Source organism: Zingiber officinale, chromosome 8A (genome assembly GCF_018446385.1).
Source record: "Zingiber officinale cultivar Zhangliang chromosome 8A, Zo_v1.1, whole genome shotgun sequence".
In the NCBI taxonomy this organism is placed as follows: domain Eukaryota; kingdom Viridiplantae; phylum Streptophyta; class Magnoliopsida; order Zingiberales; family Zingiberaceae; genus Zingiber; species Zingiber officinale.
The window spans coordinates 116,670,898-116,693,410 of NC_056000.1; the positions used below are offsets into that span (position 1 = coordinate 116,670,898).

The window sequence follows — 22,513 nt, forward strand, 5'->3', positions numbered from 1 at the left end:
AAGATTATATGTGTTTCTAAAATATTATTATTGTAAATTTAATTTAATTTTTCTCATTACAATACAGGAGGAATATAATGAGTTATAGCTAGTATAGAGAAGTTGAGGTGCTAATGATGATAATGAGAAATCTGAGTCGTCTGTTGGTAATAATTTGGATTTATGGTTGGAACTGAGTGGGGGACCGAAAGGGGGAGGAAGGATATTGGGAATGGATTATTTGAGCATAACCCAGATTTGGTTATAAATCTACTTCCACCCCACAGACACTAACAACATAAATACATAATTTAACTGAAGAGGTTACCCATTTGTAGGACATAGTATTAGAAAGAGATCAGGAAATGAGAGAAATGCGCTGATAATAGGACTATATTCTTTGACATCTTCAATTAGGCTCTGGTCCAAGTCAGATTCCTCATGGTTCCGGTGATGATTGTGATGATGATGATGATGGTGGTGGTGGTGGTGGTGATGGTGGTTCTATATGAATTTATTTGGTATGATTGTTATTTGTCTCATAATTAATGTTATTTGATTGAGTTTGTTTATTTATTTTTTTATTAGTATTATTAATTTATTTTGAATTGGGTTTTTACGATCAAAGAAGGTGGCGGCGATTGAAAATCCATGTCGGAAGAAGTAAGTCTTCAAAATTCATGTTGTTAGGATTTTTTTTTTTTTTTTTTTTTGCATGTTATGCCATGATATGTCATGTTCCAGTTGCTTCTATATTTTGATCTTACCTTGATACTTTGCATGTCATGCCCTGTTTTGCATGTTTGTGACTTGCCTACTACTAATCTATGCAATGTTAACTATATGTGTTGATGCTTTTATTATATGTCATGGAGCATTTGATACATGTATTTCTTATTACATGACTTCTACATTTTTTTTTGCCCCCGGGGTAAGGTTGAGTTGGCTAGTGCGGGGTAGAGTTGCTACAATAGAGCAAAGGTTTGAATCTCCGCAAAGCGGAGGAAAAAGCCCTCCCTCACACTAGCCAACTACAACTTCTCGATTTATTTTCTCATAGATGGTTGTGGGGCTGACCGTGTGGGACCGCTGGGGTAACGGATTCTACCTTTTGTTATTCTTAGTTATAACTTTCATGCATATATAAGTTTCATGCAATTAAGGATGAATGACATCTTTTTGCATTTAGGGTTAGAACTTTGATTACATCTTACTACAATCATAAGGTTAACTTATTTATGTATCAAAACACATAGATACAAGTGATATGTTATGATGATTAATAAAGTTTTTTTTTTTTTGTTATGAATGTTATAAATATTAGGCACAAATACAATTTATATGTTATGATAATAAATTAAGTTTTGTTTATTGAGACATAGATCAATACAATTGATAACTTATACATAAATATTGCTTTTAATTTGTTTGACATAGGAAAAGAAGAAAATTAGAAGAAGGAGAAGAAAATGTCTATCTCCAGAAGAGAATGATGATTTATGTTGGTATCTTTCCGCCCTTTTGGTATTGTTTCATATGAGATTTGTTGAACTATGATTTCTATATATTTATGGATATGATGGATTGTTTATATGCATATAACTTGTATGGATACGTTTGTTTTTATTTACTTTTGTATGATTTCATTTTGAATATTTGTATTTGTATAAATATGACTTGTTTGAATGAATTGTTTGATATGAGATTTGTTGAACTATGATTTCTATATATTTATGGATATGATGGATTGTTATATGCATATGACTTGTATCAATAAGTTTGATTTTGTATGATTTCATTTTGGATATTTGTACTTGTTTGAATGAATTGTGTAGGATGTGTTGGAATGTTTAATTAGTATAAGATATGTTGAAATATTTATTCTTGTGTTGATACAAAAATAGGTTTAGTATGATTTAAACAATAAAATGTAATACATGGGTAGGTGCTGTCTAAAAAATTAGTATTTTGTGATGAATTTTACGATAAAAATTTTTATTGCAAAAAAATCATAAATTCTACAGAATCTGAGATGAAAATAAATATTCGTCACAGATTCAATGATAAAAACTACGATGAAATTTAGTTTTCGTCACATATTTGATTTTTTTTCCTATACAAATTTGCAACAATTATAGTGATGAAAAAAATTCCCGTTACAAATTTGCGACAAATATGTTTGTTCGTCGCATATTTGAGATCTTGAAATTTTGTAACAAATTATTTTTCATCACAAATTTACAACGAATTTTACGACAAAAACTAATTCATCACATATTTTGCGACGAATATATATTATTTCATTGCAAAAATTTGATGATGGATTATTCGGAATGAAAACTTTTTCGTCGCAATTCAATTTGTGAATTTTTTTTTAAATTCATCATAAAATATAAATTTCCTTGTAGTACTGTATGACACTCATATTACTTTTCAAATGAACATAATTTAATTATGATTGAACATGTAGAAATTAATAAATATATAGTTTCTATAATGTATAACAGCTATTTATTAGCTTAGTATAATAGCTACTAGATAACTTCTATAACATAGAATAACATGTACTTGTTACACTTATAGAATATACCTTCAGATTTATTATGAATTAAATGAAATAATCTAGACCCTGGGATACGCTGCAGCATGATTATTAGATATCTATAATTTAATTCTCAATTATGATATATTATAAAAAAAAATTTTAGTGGAATAAAAAATCAATCACTTGTGTTTCCAGATTGAGACGGGAGGAATCGATCATTTTTAAAATTAATTGATTAATACGTGAATTAAAAAAAATCCTCAACTTCTAGATTAATCTAACAAAATTATATAAAAAAATTTAAAATTAAAATGGGAAAGAAATTATAAATCATGTTTTTGTCTACCACAGAATAAACAGAGGTGGTCATCTTCCCACTCCATCAGTCCCTTTGATTTTGAAGCCAAACGAAGAGCCCTAAAATTTCGTGCTTTTTGTTTTTTTAATCGCTGCCATGGTCTCGCGCTTTCCGTCCTCCACTGCCACGGCCACCACCGCCTCCTCCTCCTTCTTCGCCTTCCTCTCCGAAGACGTCGTCCTTGACATCCTCGCCAAACTCGAATCCGATCCACGCGACTGGGCCCGCCTCGCCTGTGTCTCCTCCCGCTTCTCCTCTCTCGTCCGCGCCGTCTGCTTCCGCTCCCACTGCTCCCGCTATCTCCCTCCGGATCTCCTACCCTCAACCGCCGCCGGCGCTGTCGCCTGGTCGTCCCTCCATAAGCTCTCCGTCTGCTGCCCCGGCCTCCACCACGCCGGCGTCCTCCTCGAGCACTCCGATTTCGGACTCGAGCGCGACATCGGCCCTCATCTGGCTCCTCCCGGCCCCTCCTTTTCTTCGTCCTCCTGTTCGAGCGATCCGCGAAATCCCCCCTCACAGGCCCTCTCCGATGTTTCTTGCTGGTCCCTCTTCGATGACCTCTACTTCGACACCGTCTACGACAGCTCAGAAGCTCAAGATGTCGCCTGTACGCCGATCGAACCCTCCCCAGGCGATAACCAACCCATTACAGTCGGTTCGATTGCCCCCAATAGGAGGACGAAACCCTGGGCAGGGCCGACAAGCTCCCATTTGGCTACCGGGCCTTGGACTCTGAGCCGTGTGCAGGGCAACAAGCTTCTCGCCAGCCGTTACAGGAATGATTGCCTTTATATATGCGACTGGCCTGGATGCACTCACGCAGGAGAGAAGCGGAAGTACATGCTGTTTAGGGGGATGTTCAAAAACTTCAAGCGATCGAGGGTGTGGAAGACGATAAATGATTTGAACAAAGGTAAGATCCGGTTGGCTTGTGCTTTCTGTGCTTGCAGGGAGACGTGGGATCTCCACTCTGCATTTTGCTTGAGGAGGGTCTTTGGATTTCATGACGATGGGGAGCCAGTTGTGAGGGCCTATGTTTGCGAGAATGGTCATGTTTCTGGAGCATGGACCGAGACACCATTGTATGATTAAAGATAGCAGACTACCAGTGTTTATTGCTTACTATTATGGTTATGCATTGTTAGTCTAGGACTTTGCCAACCCTGAAGACTTTTGGCTTTGCAATTGTTGTTTTCGACTTGGCCCAAAGTGGACATCTTTTGTCTCAGCAATTAGCTTGTTGCTGTGATCCACGAAGGCCATGGCTTAGACATCTGCTGCTACAATTTTCATTTTTTTTTCCGGGCCTTTTTCTGATTCTGTTTAGTGAGGAATAATATGGGGACAATCCACTCTGCTGCATCATCTTCTGTGGTATGCATTTGCTGTTATTGCCGACTTCAATTGCTATTTTCCAATTTTATTTCTGTATAATGGTCGATGGCTTCTGAACTGAGTTCATTTTGTCGCACTGCTTTCAGGGTTTGATCATGCTATGACTTCAAGAAAAGAAGGTACTGATTTACACAATTATCTGATTGTTAAATGTTAAGTGTGCTAGATACAATATCTTTTAACTCGACTGAGATACTGGTGATCTGTTTGCCTTTATTCAAAATCTAATACAGTGGGGAAGTATATTCTTGTAAAGCAAAGTTTATTGGAGTGCTTGCTAATCATTTCATTTGTGTTTATATAGTCGAGAATGAATTCTTGAATTGCTTTGATTTATGGTTGGCTTGCACTTTACATGGTGGTAAAAGATGACTACGCTCGCCCTCAGCGCCCTGCCAACCCGTCCGAAGGTCAATACTGAGGAGATAAATCACGAGTGACTACTAGCCTTTGGAATAATGAATGACACATGAGAGAGGCATTGCTTGCGCTTTACCCAATATAGTAGTATGTGACTGATGTTATGGAACAAAATTAAGTTGAAGACCCTCTTTGATACATGGCACCTCTAACTAAATGATGGTATTCAGTTTAACTAAATGAAGACAATTATTGAAATATATGGTACACATGTAAACTAGTAAGAATTATAAAAAATGATAGTAAAGCTTGCTCACAAATTTTAGGTTCATTTACAGTTATGGTCCTATCCTTTCTTATGATCCTTAAGCACTTGTTTTCTGAGTAAAAGTTCTTCTAATCCCAAAGAAACTAAGTACAGCATGGTTTATATATCAATTAATACATACTGCACTTTTTTCATATCTCGTTAACTGAATCTAGCATTAATTTGATCATGTAGCCATTTTTTTTCCCCTAGTGTGAAAGAATTGGGTCCCTTTGGCTGCCAGAACTATTCTTCAGTAGTTGCAAATGATCCAGCCTGTTAAGAGTGTGTATATATAAACTTTGATAATAGTAGTTGTTATATTCTTCACTTGAATTGAGGAATGCTCTGAAAGGAGTTTTTATCATGCTAGACTGACTAGTATTCAGCTATGCTCTTATGGTCACCTCTTTGGGGGTATAATTTGCAAAGTATTAATATAAATCTTAAGCAGGGTTATCCCAGAGCTTGCGGCGGGAAGGCTATCCTCTCGCTCATTCTTAACAAATTACCCCGCTGAGGTAGGAACAAAAGTACAAATCTTCTTACAAATGCTCAAGTATGGGGTGTTTGATTAAGTTAGAAGTACCTAAGCCTGCAAATTGTGTAAAGACTACAAGTCTTCCTATTAATATTTAATCATGGGGTTAAGTTTGAAGTTCCTAAGTCCAAAAGAGTGGAAGTAAGACCCAAAACAATTGACTACATGTTTCTAATAGTTCATTCACAAATTAGAAACAGCAGAAACACATAAAGGTAGAACTATGAATGTTGCATTCTTTGAAAAATGCATGTTTACATAGAAGTAAGAAAGAGCTTATGAATCTACAATTAGCAATTATACAATCGATGAAGAACCAAGATGCAACAAGAGGATCCTAAAGAGTGCAATATCAATGGGTTTGACCCTGCATGTTATGGACCGATATTAATTTGTCAATTTTTTCTAGCTCGCCTTCTTTGTTAAAAAGCTCACCATACCCATCGAATGTGTGATTCTTTCTAGAATGGAATAAGGAGTTGCTAAAAACATTAACGCTTCATACATAATTCTGTAAGGATTTCTCTCTTCTTCATATGCTCCATCTATCAATTATTCTTTCTAGAATACAGTAATACTCCATCTAACAAGTAATCTAAAAGAAATTGAATCCCACCGGGATCTGATATTTTGACATTATTTGACACATTCTATGGCAATGTACATGGAATAGAATAATTATTTCTATGAACTGTAATTACCACACAACCAGAGAATTCCACAAATATGCTTGCACAAATCACAAAAGAAACGGGATACTTCAATTGTTCAAACTTTTAAAACTTGAGGGATGTTGATTCGATGATAGCATTTTGGTAACAGGAATAAAAAAATGAAATAGGTAAAAGAACTACAGCGAAATTATCTTCGCCACTGATTGTGCTGCAATAGGAGGCAAGTTCACAAAGCAAAAATCTTGCCATGACTCAGATGCAGATGACTCCTTGTCATCCTTCAGATTGTTGTTGTTCTTTGAAAATTCACCATGTAGGGTGATAATTATGCTCCTAGCTGCTTCGCGTGCCTCAGGCAGTCTGTCATTAAGCAATTCAGCTGCCACTCGAAGAAGAGTCGCAATTCCAAACTCTGTCATGACTTCAATATCCTACGATGTTATGACATGGAGTATATAAGACTTGAGAGGCACTGCATGATGCAACTTAGTTGTCAAATAGGCTGCAGTAAATAACTAGAATTGAGAGACTAACCATCTTGGAGATGCATTTAGACATGGAAATAGCAGCTTTAGCCCTGACTCTAAGGTTTGCATGATTCACACAAGATTGAAGCTTCTTTAGTAAAGGTAGAGGAGGCATACACATCGCCATCTTCACGAGTGCCTTTTCGGCTTCCTCACACACAAATTTCTTGTCTTGGGATGCTTTTAACAGAAGTTGAAGTAGCTGAAAAGGTTGTATCAAATGTTACAAAATGTCTAAGGCTAGTCATCAAGACAAGTAGTATATTAGACTTGAGCAACATTGATTTTTTTTTTTTTTTTGTAACATGTTTATGTTTTGAAGGAATTCAAACTGACTGATATATATACAGCATGAGAAGAAACTAATTCGATTAAGGGAATGCAAAATATATTAAAAAAATATAAATAAAAAATACCAGCTGGTCGAAAGCATTGTCCTCAGTTGACGAGAGCAACAGTGCACCAAAGGACTGAAAGATGTCAGCTGAGGCCATGATGGATGTCTTACAAAGTGCACTCCTTGGACTTTTCATTGCCTTAACTATTATTGTAGTTGCATTTCCCCTGATCATCAAGAGAGATGCAATAATCATCACCCAATTTTCCTTTGCAGAATGATCGATTTTGCATGCTAACAGAACAAGAAATTACTCTCATTCTGATGTAAAAATGACAAAGTGCCAAACGAGTTTGAATAATTAATCAATGAAACTTAGGTTATCCTTCTGCAGGTGCACACAAAAGCATGCAAGAGACTTAGAGAAGAGAAGATTAAGACTTAGTACATGAGGATTTTAAACGTAACAGGTTTGACACCTTTTAAAGGGACCCATCGTCCATCCATAAGCAAGGGATGAAACCCTTTGCTGTGCAGTGGTGACCTTGATCCATGATTTAAGTGGCAATTACACCAATGCCAGCTAATTAAGCTAATTACTTTTTATCCCTTCTATTTAAAATTCAAAATTAAAAGGCATAACAACCTAACAATTTGTATCTCTTTCTTTCCAACCTTATAACTAGAATTTTCAATATTTCAATAGACCAGAACAATTCTTAAGTGTTCTGTAACCACCTAACTTGTATCAATATTTGAGGGATTACCAAGCCATGGACCCCCTCCAATATTTGAGGGATTACACCCATTGTTGAGTCACAAAACTGTCCGAACCAGTTTCGTGTCGTCAAGTTGTGTTGAGCCATCAAGCTCACTTCAAACATGACCAACCAAATGGAAATAACTACTGTGCTCATAAACTTGAAAAAAAAAGGTGCACTTGTAAAGTTAAAAAGCCATACATCTTGTGATTCTTTTGTTAAAAGCAGATAAAGTGCCTTGATCCTTTTTCCAGAATGCTTTATGATCCTCCAACACAAGAATGTAAGTTTTGATTCAAAGATAAACACACATACACACATAATTAAGGAAGAAGAGAGTAGGAAAATATGAGACTCGTTGAACTTGTTACTTCTTAAGCATTCTTATGTAGAGTTGACTGTATCTAATGTCAAAATTGATAGCTGCATCAAATGTAAACAATGGTAGAGATAAGCATTATCATTGATGTACCATTTACTCTACATATAACTATCATTTTTAAAATTTTATGTAGTTATCAATTTTAACAATAAAGAATGTTTTCTCTATAAGGAAGACTTCAAGCAATATGCAAGTTCAATCAAACTCCCTGCTTTCTTCTTCCATTAGTGTTTTATGTTTTTTTTCTTCTATGTTTGAAGCAACACCTACACAGTTTCAGAGATTATTATTCCAAGACAAAATCTGTAAAATCACTGCATGATCCATATAAATTTCCCCTTCAGGAACAGATAGAAATCTTACAATGAACTAGCTACCAGTTATTAGACAGATTAACATATTAATATATACATGTGATTTTCAATCGTCTACCATATTTTCATTTTGGCATTCAAACAAACACCTTTTCCACACTTCCAACTGCACATTCAATTCGTTACCGATTGGAACAGATTGACAAAAGATTTAGCACGGAACATTCACTTTTCATGGATTTCGTAGCAAAAAAAAGAAGAAATTAAAAGATTGAATTTTGAACTCACAAGATCGGGAGCAAAAGAGAAGAGTGATGGAGAGCCATCCGGCGCAAATCATTCAACGCTTCGCACCCTCTGATCCAGTCTTTCGAGCTCAACTCGTCCAGCAACACCTGCTCATCCCAGCACATCAGATCCAGAAAGCGTACAGAAAGAAAAAAAAATCAAAATTGAGATTTCAATCAGCTGACAGGACGAACCACAATCTTTGATCCTGGATCCATTAGGGCCGCAAGGTCCTCGGAAGGGACGTACTCCACAGACTGCTCTGGGGGCGGCGGATTCGGTGTATTCTCATCGTTCACGCGGGAGGCTGCGGCAAGGGCAGCTGCCGCCTTCTTGGCGGAGAGGGAAGGGGAGGCAGCGACCTTGGCCACCTTCTTGGGCTGCTCGGCAGAGGGAAGAGCGTTGTCGAGGGGTCTCAGAGGCATCTTTTCCCAAGGAACTGAGATCGATGGGAAGGAAGGAGGTTGTGCGATGGGGTTTAGAAATTTGAAGAGCGGAATGGCTATTTTGAACGTTGCTGGGGAACGGAATATTCTTCCTCTCTAAACGTGCCGGATTTGATGATGCTGACGCATCGTCCGGAATTCGACCGTTGGGACGGCACTGGTTTGAATTTGGAAGGTGTTCGACCGTTGGGGCGGAAACGGCCTCTAGGTTAATTAATTTAAATGAATTTTAAATTATTTTATTTGAAGGAGACTTTTTTTTAGCAGAAACTAAAATCTTAGTATATTTTAATATCAATTAAATCTCAAGTTATTTTGATAACTATTTTATATTTTATAGTCAAAAATAAATTAACGTTTTACAACAAACTAACAATTTAGACTAAAATGATAATCCAGCTACGAGCTTTTTTTAACTATAACAATTTAAATATATATTATTGAAGCTCGAATTATTGAGGAAAAGAATTTTAAAGAAATACTGAAAAATAGACATGGCTAAATGATAGGGCCCAATGATAGAATTTAAAAAAGTGATGATGGATTCCTATAAATATCATTATTAAGAGGATAATTTTTAAATAGTTGAGATAGGAGACATTGTATCTAAATATGGTAATTAATTAAAATATTCGACTTTTGGTTCTTTATATAAAAAAAATAAACATTATTTTCATTTAAAAATGACTAATGAATTGAGTCACTTGTGATCGGACTCGGCTAAACATCATATGGGTTATGCTTAATATGAGACAGGTAAAGCCAAGCAATATTCTTTAAATATAAGACGCACATCAAGTGTAAAAGTATTTGATAGTGTCATAGAGATTTTATGCGTAAGGGCTAGATCGAGTTATACTCCTGTATGCTTATGAGCTTGAATTGAATCAAGTTAGTGAACTCCAGATCACGGGGAAGCTCAATGGACTTGAGACTCGGAGGCTTAGATCAAGATGGCATTTAGATTGTCTCTGGAATTATAGTGTGATGGTAAAAGATGAGATAATTTTTTTAAACAATGAAGGCTCAAATCTCACCTAGGATGTTTTAGAGTTTGAAAATTTTATTTGTACTTTTCGATTTATCTTGGCATTAAGTGAAAAATTTGAAAGTTTTTTATGAAGTCAGATCAGTCATCTCCAAAATTAATTAGTTAAAATCTAAATACCTAAATTACCAAAAAAAATAAATAAAAAAGATGAGTTTTGGATCAAATTGTTACACCCCAACCTTTAGACATGCTCGTAACAATGTGTTGGCCAACGATCCTCTCAAATTATAATTCTTGCACAATAAACATACTCAATATTTGTAGATAAGTATGATTTTGTGTTCATGTCAAATATGAACGAGTCAAATATGCATACACATTGGAAAGAAACGAATATGCACAAGAGTCAATTTTCTCTGGAACAATAAAATACCTTTACTAAATATGAGAATGTAGGCTAAACAAGGATAAATTACCCCCGAAAAATATCAGTACAACAAGCACAAGGGACTCAAAGTTTTTCGAAGAGCTTACGAACGTGACCTAATAAATAATAATAATAATAAATAAATAAAAGAGATGGAAAGAATAGGAGAGCTAAATAAAGGCAATCCCATGTACAAAATTCTCGTTAATTCGGGCTCATTGAACTTGTTACATCGTAAGTCTTCTTATACAGAGTTGACAGAATCTAATGTCGAAATTGATAGCTGCATCAAATGTAAACAATAGTAGTTATAGGTGTTGGTCATTGATGTAACATTTACTAAACGTATTACTATCCTTGCTTTGTGCATTTACTATGATAATAGTTAAATGCACATAGCAAGGATCACATGTATCTATCATAACACTTATCACTGTCATTTTTGAAATTTATGCAGTCATCAATTTTAACAAGAAGGAAGACTGTTTTCTCTATAAGGAAGACTTCAAGCAATATACAAGTTCAATTAATCTCCCTGCTCTCTTCTTCCATTAGTATTTTATGTTTGTTTTACTTCTTCTATGTTTGATGCAAAACCTAGGTGGTATAGAGATTATTACTCTAAGACAAAATCTGTAAAATCACTACAAGATCCATATAAATTTCCCCTTCAGTAACAGATAAAAATCTTACAATAAACTAACTATAAGTTATTAAACAGAATTGTTAGTGCAGGCAACCCCGATAATACAAAAAAAAAAAAAAAAAAGTTTTTTTGACGAATTTTAAAAAAAAATTGTTGTAAGAAAATTTTGCAACGAAAATTTTTTATCACAGAAAAGTCATCCCCAATTTTACGATGAAAATAAGATATTCATTGTAAATTTTGTGACGAATTTAAATTCGTCACAAAATTAGTTGGAAATTTGTAACAAAAAAATTGTTGCAAAATTTAGAAACACAAATCTACAATGATTTTTTTTTTGTCGCAGATTTTCCAATGAATTTTCAAATTTGTTGCCGATTTTTGTGATGAATATCTAAATCCGTCGTTGATTTCTGTGACGAACCCCAAAATTTGTTGCCGAAATATGCGATTGATCCGGTGGTAAGGACGGGGGACCCGTCCAGGAGGAGGTCAGTGACACGTAGGAGTTAAAGGTCAAGAGGGTCGACCCTAAGGTCCTGCCGAGCGGAATCTCCCAGGCCGGACGAAAGACAGCTCGACCACAGGTCGGGTTTCCGACGCAAGGTAAAGGAGTTTCTGTGCCGAGCGGCCAAGCCTCCTGGCTGAGTCGCAGATCAAGGTGGCACAATCTCATCCGAGCACATGACCGGGGCCTTCCTGCTCGGTCCGATACACTCACATCCCCGCGCGCCTGGAGCGCCAGGCGGCTGGCCCGCCCGACCCAGGAATAGACAAAAGACAGAAACAGACAAAAGGGACAGCTGGGGGGATCAGCTTAGAGACAGTTACCGCCGATAATCGGCATGGTCGACGACCAGCCCGTACACAGAATCGTACGATGGAAGTTTCCACTGTCCCGTCAGGGATATGTTCGAACGGTTGCGGAATAGCGTCAGACATGTTTTTTCTGACATCCATGTTTGAGGTATGTTTGGGGAAGCGTGCACGCCTCGGGAAGTGTGCACGCACCTCCCCGGGGTCCTATATAAGGACCCCTAAGATTCAGCGGAGGTATGCAATCATCCACACTGTAGCTACAGTTCTCATTATCTTGCTCCAGCTTTCTTCTCACCTGACTTGAGCGTCGGAGGGTCGTCGCCGGGAACCCCTTCTCGGCCCGACTTTGTTGCAGGTTCGCCGGAGGTCCACCTTATCCCGACGTCTACACGAAGCTAGCAGAGAGCGCCACATCCCCAACTTTCATCAATTCATAGTTCGGACAGGATCAAATTGGCGCCGTCTGTGGGAACGCATCTGAATCCGAGCAGAGAAGATGGAAGAAGCTGGACGCCAACTCATGGTGACTCTCTCTTCCGAAGAACTCGACGCGCTCATCCAAGCACGAGCGGCTAAGATTATGGAGCAACAACAGAAGGCTCAAGCCGAGCGGATAGCACAGCAGGCGACGTCTGCTTCGGGTGACCGAGCGGCCCCGGAAGACCGACCGGAGCAACTATCGATATGGGGGCAGAACAAAGGTCCAACCAGCACTTAAGTGGAAGCACCGCCCGCCCCGATACCGTTCCATCGGGCTTTGTTCCAGACACCATCAGAAGTCGCGCAGGCCAACCTCGACCGGGGGTCTTCATCCGACGAGGCACCTATCCATGACATCCGGAAGGGCAAGACACCCCGAACGGAGTCATCCCCCGAGCGGATCAACCGTCAATTTTCTGAAGCCATCCTGAGAAACCCACGACCGAGGCACTACACACCCCCGGTGATCGGTGAATACAACGGGACCAGCGACCCGGATGACCATCTGGGTAAGTTTGACAACACTGCCACACTACATCAATATACAGATGGTGTAAAGTGCCGAGTGTTCCTCACCACCCTTTCGGGATCGGCGCAACGGTGGTTCCGGAGGCTGCCGGATGGATCGATCACCAATTTTAAGGAGTTCTGAACGGCTTTCCTCCATCATTTCGCGAGCAGCAGGCGATACCAGAAGACCAGCGTTAGTCTGTTCGCCATCAAACAAGGCTCGAGGGAGTCGCTCCGAACTTACATCCAGCGCTTCAATCAGGTGGCTATGGACATCCCGACGGTCACCTCGGAGACCATGATGAACGCGTTCACGCAAGGGCTCGTGGACGGTGACTTCTTCTGATCGCTCATCTGAAAGCCACTCCGCAGCTACGACCACATGCTGAACAAGGCCAATGAATACATCAACGTGGAGGAAGCCCAGGCGGCGAGGAGAAAAGAAGTGTCGTCCGAACCGCCGGCAACCGCCGAGCAGAAGCCCCCAGCCAGCCACCAACCACCGAGGGGACTACGGGACGAGGGAGCAAGGCCACACCACGAACCCCGGCCGCACGCGGTCCAGCATGTAGCAGCCGATCGACCTAAACCGAAGGGAAAGGTATGGACTCCCATGTTCTGTTCGCTTCACCAGTCAGCCACCCACAATACCCAAGATTGTCGAAGCCATCCGCCGATCACTCACCCCACGCCCCGAAGCTATCGCCGTCGATCCCCTTCACCCGATCGGAGACACCGACACCAGGATACTGAACGGCGTGGGGCTAGGGAATCGCCCGAGCAGCATCAGCAACCGAGGGTCAATCACCAAGCTTCGCAAGTGCGAGCAAGACCTTCTGCTCGGGAGGAAGAGAATAGAAGCAACGTAGCTCGAGGTGAAATCAACATCATCACCAGTGGCCCCACAGGAGGAGACTCGAACCATGCCAGAAAGTCACACGCTCGGCAGCTCAGGATCCACGTGGTCGACTACAGCCAGGAATAGCGGGCCCGAGATCAGCTTCGGGCCCCGGGAGCTTGAGGGAGTCGAAGTCCCCCACGATGACACCCTCATCATCCGAGCGGTAATAGCTAATTACACTATTCATCGCATATTTATTGATACAGGCAGCTCGGTCAACATCATTTTTAAGAAGGCATTCGATCAACTTCAAATCGACCGAGCTGAGCTACTGCCAATGACGACCCCGTTATACGGGTTCACGGGCAATGAGGTCCTCCCGATCGGCCAGACCAGACTGGCTATCTCACTAGGGGAGGAGCCGCTCAGGAGAACATAGACCACTAACTTCATCGTGATCGACGCCCCTTCCGCATACAATGTGATCCTGGGGCGGCTGGCTCTCAACGAATTCCGAGCGGTCGTCTCAACATTTTGTCAAAAGATAAAATTCCCCGTCGAGGATCAAGTGGGGAAAGTCCGAGGAGACCAGCTGACAGCCCGACGATGTTATGTGGAAATAGTTCGAGTCGAGGCAAAGGCCGCTCGGAAAGCTCCATGGATCGAGGTAATTGCTATAACTGAAAAGCCACCTTCCTTGGTTTATGAAGAAAAGGAAGAGGTATAGATCCACCCTGCCCTACCGGACTCCACTACGTTCATAGCATCCGACCTGGAGGCGAGCCAGAAGGAGAGGCTGGTCAAATGCCTCCAACAGAACTGCGACGTCTTCGCTTGGTCGACTCACGAGTTGCCAGGAGTCTCACCGAGCATAGCGCAGCACGAGCTTCATGTTCGGCCGGACGCTCGGCCGGTGAAGCAGAGGAAGAGGGACTTCAGCGCCGAACAGAATGTCATCATCCGAGCTGAAGTCGAGAAGTTCCTGCAGGCCGTCCATATACGGGAGTGCAATTCCCAAGCTGACTTGCAAATGTGGTGCTAGTCTCCAAGCCAGGCAACAAATGGAGGATCTGCATCGACTTCCTTGACCTTTATAAAGCGTGCCCGAAGGATTTCTACCCTCTGCCCCGAATCGACCAATTGGTAGACTCCACTGCTGGGTGCGAGCTGATATGCATGCTGGATGCATATCACGGCTACCACCAAGTGTCGCTCGCCCGGGAAGATCAGGAAAAAGTGAGCTTCATTACTGCGGACGGGACTTACTGCTACAACGTAATGCCGTTCGGGCTGAAGAACGCCGGGGCTACATACCAAAGGCTAATGAACAAAGTGTTCCGGGAGCAGATCGGACGCAACCTGGAGGTATACGTGGATGATATACTTATTAAATCTTTCCGGGCGGCGGATCTTTGTGCAGATATAGAGGAAACCTACCAAACGCTAAGAAAGTACGGAGTCAAGCTGAACCCCCAAAAGTGTTTGTTCGGGGCAAAAGGTGGACGCTTCCTCGGGTACATGGTGACCGAGCGGGGTATAGAGGTGAACCCTAGCAAGGTGAAAGCGCTACAGGATATGTCGCCTCCCAAAAACCTGAGGGAAGTGCAGCGTCTTACCGGTCGGATAATGGCGTTATCGCGATTCATTTCCAGAACGACCGACTGAAGCCTACCTTTCTTCAAGATCCTGCGTAAAGCTACCAAGTTTCAGTGGGACGGGGAGTGTGATCAGACGTTTGAAGACTTGAAAGCCTATCTGAATTCATTACCTGTACTGGCCAAGCCGAACATAGGCGAGCCGCTCCGTATATACTTGTCATCAATCGAGCATGCTGTTGGCTCGACGCTGGTGAAAGAGGACGGGGAAGAGCAGCCTCTGTATTTCCTTAGCCACACTTTAAAAGACGCTGAGTCCCGCTATACCGGTCTCGAGAAGCTCACTTTCGCGCTAGTCTTGGCCGCACGGAGGCTCTGCCCTTATTTCTTAGCACATACGATCATCGTCATGACGAACAGCCCGCTGGGAAGAGTGCTCTTAAATCCAGAAGCTTCTGGGTGGCTCATCAAGTGGACAACGGAGCTCAGTGAATTTGACATCCAATATCAACCCCGCTCGGCGATTAAGTCGCAGTCCTTGGCGAATTTCGTAACGGAGGTACAGAATCCCGAGCCCGTAGCTTTATGGAGAGTATTTGTAGACGAATCATCCACTCGGCTCGGAAGCAGGATTGGTATCTTGCTACTTTCTCCTCAGGAAGAGCGGATGCATCTATCTGTCCGGTTGGACTATCGAGCAACAAATAATGAAGTAAAGTATGAAGCCCTCATAGCTAGCTTGCAGGCCGCCCGGCATGTGGGGGCCGACCGAGTAATCCTTTACTCGGATTCTTAGCTTGCCGCCCAGCAGCTCTAAGGCACTTTTGAGATAAATGATACAAGGCTCAAGCTCTACGCGGAAGCCTTCGAAAAGCTTAAACCCAACTTCAGGGAGGTAGTCATACAGAAGATACCCTGAACGGAGAACCAAGCGGCGGACGAATTAGCTAAACTTGCGAGCTCGATAACACCGGTGGTGATCCAGCAGCCTATCGAGCAAGTATCCTTGGTGGCTCATATCGACAAGATGGAGGGCCTCACGTTCCCAGGTGACTGGAGAACGACCATAGTCGAATTCCTACGATCGGGAGCTACACCATCCGATCGGGGCGAGGCCCAGTTGTTAAGAAGAAGAGCCGATCGGTTCACCCTTATCGGGGATCATCTCTACAAAAAGGTTTTTTCTCGACCGTTACTGAAGTGCGTCAGCTCGGAAGACGCAAAATATATACTGGAGGAAGTGCACCAGGGGACTTGTGGGGGACACCCGCGCGGTCGATCATTGGCGAGGAAGATTCTGCTAGCCGGGTACTTTTGGCCCACCCTACACGAGGATGCCGGGAGGACCGTCGCTGCTTGTTTGTCCTGCCAGAAGTACCATAGCTTCTCCCATCGGCCAGCGGAAGAGATGAAGACATCTATAGTGTCCTGCCCGTTCGATCAGTGGGGTATGGACATCGTGGGACCTTTCCCCATGGCGACCGGGCAGCGGAAGTTCCTACTAGTGGCAGTCGACTATTTCTCTAAGTGGGTCGAGGCCGAACCGCTGGCAAAGATAACTGAGCAGATGGTCAAGAAGTTCATCTAGCAACATATAATATGTAAGTTCGGCGTTCCTCGTAGGCTCGTGTCTGATAACGGGCGACAGTTCGTCGGTCAGCAGCTCAGAGAGTGGTGTGCGGGGTATGACATCGAGCAACATTTCACTTCCATGGCATATCCTCAGAGCAACGGTCAAGCCGAAGTATCCAATCAGGAAATCCTTCGAATTCTTCGTGTTCGGCTCTATCACATCGGGGGAAGTTGGGTGGACGAGCTGCCGGGCGTACTCTGGGCGATCCGAACGACCCCAAAGGAAGGAACGGGTGTTACTCCGTTCCACTTGGTATACGGAGAAGAGGCGGTCGTCCTGGTCGAAGTGGGCGTAGAGTTCGATCGAGTCCAGAACTACGACGGAGGCAATGCCGAGCGGAGATTACTCGAACTAGATCTGGTGGATGAGGTGCGAGCCAAAGCAGCCGTCCGGCTAATAGCGTACCGATAGAGGATGAAGCAAAACTACAACAGGCGAGTAATTCCCAGAGCATTCCAGGTCGGCGACCTGGTGTGGAAGAAGGTGAAACTAGTTGGCGATGTAAGCAAGATGGAGGCCCCCTAGGCTGGGCCTTTCAAAGTCATCGAGAAGCTTCGATCGGGCGCCTACTACCTGGAAGATGGGGACGGACGACGGCTAGAGCGACCATGGAGCGCAAATCATCTTCAGTCGTACTGAGCTGGATGAAAGGTACGCCAGTGTAATGCATTTCATGTATGTTCCATTCGTCTGTATCCTTTAGCTGCTGGAGTAAAGATTAGAAAAAAGCCAAAGGGTATGAGCCATCTGCGCCGAACGATGAACCCCCATAAAAACCGTCGAGCAGCGACGTTAAACTCTAGGATCGAAGCGGCGACTATAAATACCTTTCTCGGAAGACCGTCGAGTGGCGACGTTAAACTCTAGAGTCGGACCGGCGACTATAAACCTCACGGCCTGAAGACCGTCGAGCGGCGACGTTAAACTCTAGAGTCGGACCAGCGACTATAAACCTCCCGACCCGAAGACCGTCGAGCGGCGACGTTAAACTCTAGGGTCGAAGCGGCGACCATAAATACCCCGCTCGGAAGACCGTCGAGCGGCGACGTTAAACTCTAGGGTTGAAGCAGCGACCATAAATACCCCACTCAAAAGACCATTGAGTGGCGACGTTAAACTCTAGAGCCGCATGTGACTGTTAGCTAGCAGACCGGGAGGCATTATGGCAACGCGAGCTTGGGCATCTGCCCATACCTTGGCGAGCGGCCCTCGGATGGCGATCATGTGCTCAGGGGCCGTGGGCTGATCCGACTTCGCCAGGTAATCCTCGGTAGGAAGATGCAGAGTGGCCTTAATGGTGCGGCTCATGCCCGGCGTCGTGTGAGCGGACGCGGAGGGATCAGATACTGGGGCGGACGGGGCGGAAAGTATGGCCGAGCGGCGAGGTCTCCGAGACGCTGGAGGCAGGGAGCGGATCGGCTGAGCCGCGATGGGATCTGCTGGTAATTCCAGCTGGGAGGGGGTCCGGTCGAAAGAGGGGGCCTCAATAGACGGCACCTGCCCTAAAAAACGTCTCTTCCGATTGAGGGGGAGATCATCTTCCGGTTCAAAATCGCCGGCGATTGGACCCCTACTGGTGGTTGCTTCGCCCGTCGCCTCCATAGGGGCGGTCTGAGCAGCCGACTCCCCAGCGTCCGCTTCACTCTCACCTTCGTGAGAGTCGACTGGAGCGATGTTCAGCTACTCCATTTCCTTGGCTGCTGCTGTCTCAATTGCTGCCTTCTTCTTCTTCAGGATACCGAACAGGACGGACTCCATCACAATGTTAGCTGTGAAAGAAAAATAAGAAAAAAATTTAGACGCAAATTACAGACAAAGATGAACTTCTTACCGAAGGTGTTTGGGAGCTTGGTTCGGCTCGGACTCAGGCCGAATATATACAGCACCCCTTCTGGTAGAAGCTTATTGATATCGAGCTTGAGGCTGGCCAACATATTCGCGGCCTGTAGATAGTTCGGCCGGGTCTTGTACCTCTTCAGCTCGGGGGAGGTCGGTGGTCTGACCTGCCACTTAATCAAGAAGGGGAGCCGTCCGGGAAGACGAAGGAAGAAAAAATATTCCTTCCAATGTTTGTTGGAGGTAGGCATCTTATCGAAGAAGACTAAGCCGATCCGAGACTGGAACAGATAAGTGCCTAGCTCGGATTTCTTGAGATAATAGAAGTAGTAAAAAACCTCCGGGCGGAGGGGAATATTATGGATTTTGAATAACACAACAACTCCACACAAAAGGCGGAAGGAATTTGGTACTAGCTGGCCGAGCGGAATACCGAAGAAATTACAGACTTCGACGATAAAGGGATGAAGAGGAAAGCGCAGACCGACCACAAATTGATCGCGGAAAAAACAAACAATGCCGAGCGGCGGTTTGTACGACCGGGCGGAAGGCGAGGGCAGAATAAGTTCGAAATCAGAGGGAAGATCAAAAGCATTAACTAGGCCCTCCGCGTCATGCTGATCGAACCGTGACTCCATGGTAGTATACCACGGGCCGGGGGCGAGGTCTGAGGGCTGGGAAGAACTAGCCATAGCCAGAATAGTGGAAAAGGCGAAGTCAGAAGAAAAAGCAAGGGGCTCAATGGGGAAGATGAACGGAACAGTGACCAATAAGCAAGAACACGACGAAGAATGCAAAGAAAACACTAGAACCAAGGAGCAAGAGGCAAAGGATCCTTACAGAAAAGAGGACGGTCGAAAAAAGAGGACGAGGAGTCACCGGAATGCCAGGGAGCAAGTTTGCCGGTGCACTGAGTGCAAGCGGAGGCTTCTGAACGCACGATTGCGAAAATGCGACGGAGGAGGGCGACGAGGGCTTTATAAGGTTGGGCCCAATCCTCCTGAGCCGTCAGATTCAGGTCACAAGGCCCGAGGCCCATATCTAACCGCTCATTTCAAACCGTCGGAGGTCCCATCGAATGCGACGCCACTGCCGTACGATGACGGCAGTTGTGCCACGTGGCATTAGGTCATGGGAGCACATTTAATGAGCCCCATTACGGGGGCAGAGGCCACGTGCCCAACCTTAATGGTAAGGATTTGCATGTATTCCAAGGAGATCCTAGGGACGTCAGCGTTGACCGCCAGCGGGTCAGCATGGCAATCATCAGTAGGAGGCCGAACTGAAAGCTTGCCTCCATATTGGTCGAGCGGAATGACATTTTTGAAAGTGGGAGAACGGTTGTCACTCAGCCCGACTCGTAGTCCAGTCAGTCGGACTTAGCGCCTCTTTCGGCTAGACTTGAGGGGGAGGCACGTGATCCGGTGGTAAGGACGGGGGACCCGCCTAGGAGGAGGTCAGTGACACGTAGGAGTCAAAGGTCAAGAGGGTCGACCCTAAGGTCCTGATGAGCGGAATCTCCCAGGCCGAACGAAAGACAGCTCGACCACAGGTCGGGTTTCCGACGCAAGGTAAAGGAGTTTCTGTACCGAGCGGCCAAGCCGCCCGGCTGAATCGTAGATCAAGGTGGCGCAATCTCATCCGAGCACATGATCGGGGGCCTTCCCGCTCGGTCCGATACACTCACATCCCCGCGCGCCTGGAGCGCCGAGCGGCCGGCCCGCCCAGCCCAGGAATTGACAAAATGTTGGATCGAGATAGCGTTGGATCGAGATCGCACTAAAGGGGGGGTGAATAGCGCTCGCGGCTAAATTGTTCATTTATCGGAATCGTAAAACTATCGGCGTATTTAAAACCTCATTCAGAAATTAATGCAGCGGAAATAAAGTAGAGAAACACACACAGAAGAACACGGAGGATTTACTTCGTTCGGAGCCTAAGGTGACTCCTACTCGAAGGCCCGCGATCCTTGATCGCTTCCGGTGGGCAACAACTATAAGCTCGATAAGAATTACAAATTGAAGTACAATAAATGACAATAATTAATTATACCGACGACAAAGAAATGAAGATCCAAAGCTCCTGGTCGTCGGGCACAAGTAGCAGCACTTCGAAACGTTGTTTGGAGCAGCACGTAGCACTGGAATCACTTGAAACTTTTTATTCTGAAGTGCTGGTCGAAACCCCCTTATAAAGGGTGTTCAAGGCGCCTTGAAGGCTGTTCAAGGCGCCTCCATGCTGCCGAGTCTTCCGCGTGGATCAAACTTGATCTGGTCGAACTTCATCTATTCAAGGTGCCTTAAACCCTGCTCAAGGCGCCTTCCAAGGTTCCTTATACCCTCATGAAGGCGCCTCCAATGAAGTTTCGTAGCCAGGTCAGCTTTTGCACCCGAGGCGCCTCCAAGCTCCATGGAGGCGCCTCGGATACTGTTCATCCAAGGAAAAACTCCATTTCTTTGTACCTACAAGATGTGTTAGTCCCAAACAATATCCTGCAATACAAAGTTAGCATAAATAACAGAATGAATATGATAAGAAATGTTATGACAGTCTCCGGACTGTCCGGGTCTGACTTCGGATTTCCGACCGAAAACCCTAGGTCGACCCGACGCCTACTGTTCCCTCTACGGGGAACGCGTCCTCACCTACTCCACTCAGGAGATTTACCTATTGCCAGTCGATCCTCCAGATCGACTGGACTTTTGCTCAGCACTCGACGCTTTCCGGACTTTCTGCTGGACATCCTCTTCCCGGCTAGTTCAGTCTTTCACCTGGTTCGCGACACCAGGACTTTCCACCTAGGGTTACCACCCCCTAGGACTTTTGCCTGAAGCCATCGACCTGCCAAGACTTTCCGCATAGGGTTACCACCCCCTATGACCTAGGGTTACCACCCTCTAAGGTTTTCACCTTTGCCTAATCGCAGTTAGGACTTTCCTGAAATCCTCAAGCAGACTTGTTAGATTACAAAACACCTTAACTTTGAATCCTTTGCCATTATCAAAACACGAGTTCGATCGTCGGATGCTTCCCGCACCAACACAAAAGACAGAAAAGGACAAAAGGGACAGCTGGGGAGATTAGCTTAGAGACAGCTACCGTTGACAATCAGCATGGCCGTACACAGAATCGTACGATGGAAGTTTCCACTGTCCCACCAGGGATATGCTCGGGCGGTTGCGGAATGGCGTCAGACATGCTTTTTCTCACATCCATGTTTGAGGTATGTTTGGGGAAGCATGCACGCCTCGGGAAGCGTGCATGCACCTCCTCGGGGTCCTATATAAGGACCCCTAAGCTTCAGCAGATGTATGCAATCATCCACACTGTAGCTACAGTTCTCATTATCTTGCTCCAACTTTCTTCTCGCCTGACTTGAGCGTCGGAGGGTCGTCGTCGGGAACCCCTTCCCGGCCTGACTTTGTTGCAAGTTTGCCGGAGGTCCACCTCATCCCGACGTCTACACGAAGCCAGCAGAGAGCGTCACACCCCCAGCTTTCATCAACTTATAGTTCAGACAG

The 22,513-nt window shown here is 44.1% G+C and overlaps 2 protein-coding genes across 3 annotated transcripts; one reads left to right on the forward strand and one right to left on the reverse strand.

Moving 5' to 3' along the window:
* The first annotated feature begins 2,876 nt into the window (after positions 1-2,876).
* LOC122010036 (phytochrome A-associated F-box protein-like) lies at positions 2,877-4,957 on the forward strand. 2 transcript variants are annotated; one of them, XM_042566404.1, is made up of 3 exons: positions 2,877-4,256; positions 4,364-4,396; positions 4,646-4,957. In XM_042566404.1, exon 1 carries the CDS (start codon positions 2,979-2,981, stop codon positions 3,972-3,974), a length of 996 nt encoding a protein of 331 aa, XP_042422338.1. In that variant the 5' UTR covers positions 2,877-2,978; the 3' UTR covers positions 3,975-4,256; positions 4,364-4,396; positions 4,646-4,957. The 2 variants fall into 2 exon arrangements, with proteins under 2 accessions (XP_042422338.1, XP_042422337.1); XM_042566403.1 differs by lacking the exon at positions 4,646-4,957 and having other exon boundaries at positions 4,364-4,561.
* A 1,284-nt stretch (positions 4,958-6,241) lies between these two features.
* Positions 6,242-9,308, reverse strand: LOC122010038. The gene is made up of 5 exons (XM_042566405.1): positions 8,963-9,308; positions 8,769-8,875; positions 7,103-7,250; positions 6,694-6,888; positions 6,242-6,590 (listed from the first exon to the last, which is right to left on the reverse strand). Exons 1-5 carry the CDS (start codon positions 9,191-9,193, stop codon positions 6,336-6,338), a joined length of 936 nt encoding a protein of 311 aa, XP_042422339.1. The 5' UTR covers positions 9,194-9,308; the 3' UTR covers positions 6,242-6,335.
* Positions 9,309-22,513: the final 13,205 nt, after the last annotated feature.

Bases quoted from the DNA above. Each gene is read 5' to 3' on its own strand.
- LOC122010036 (XM_042566404.1), top strand. From the start codon at position 2,979: ATGGTCTCGCGCTTTCCGTCCTCCACTGCCACGGCCACCACCGCCTCC.
- LOC122010038 (XM_042566405.1), bottom strand. From the start codon at position 9,193: ATGCCTCTGAGACCCCTCGACAACGCTCTTCCCTCTGCCGAGCAGCCC. The intron at 8,876-8,962 runs GTTCGTCCTGTC...TGGGATGAGCAG, and splicing joins ATCCAGGATCAAAGATTGTG to GTGTTGCTGGACGAGTTGAG. The intron at 6,889-7,102 runs GTATTTTTTATT...CAACCTTTTCAG, and splicing joins ACAATGCTTTCGACCAGCTG to CTACTTCAACTTCTGTTAAA.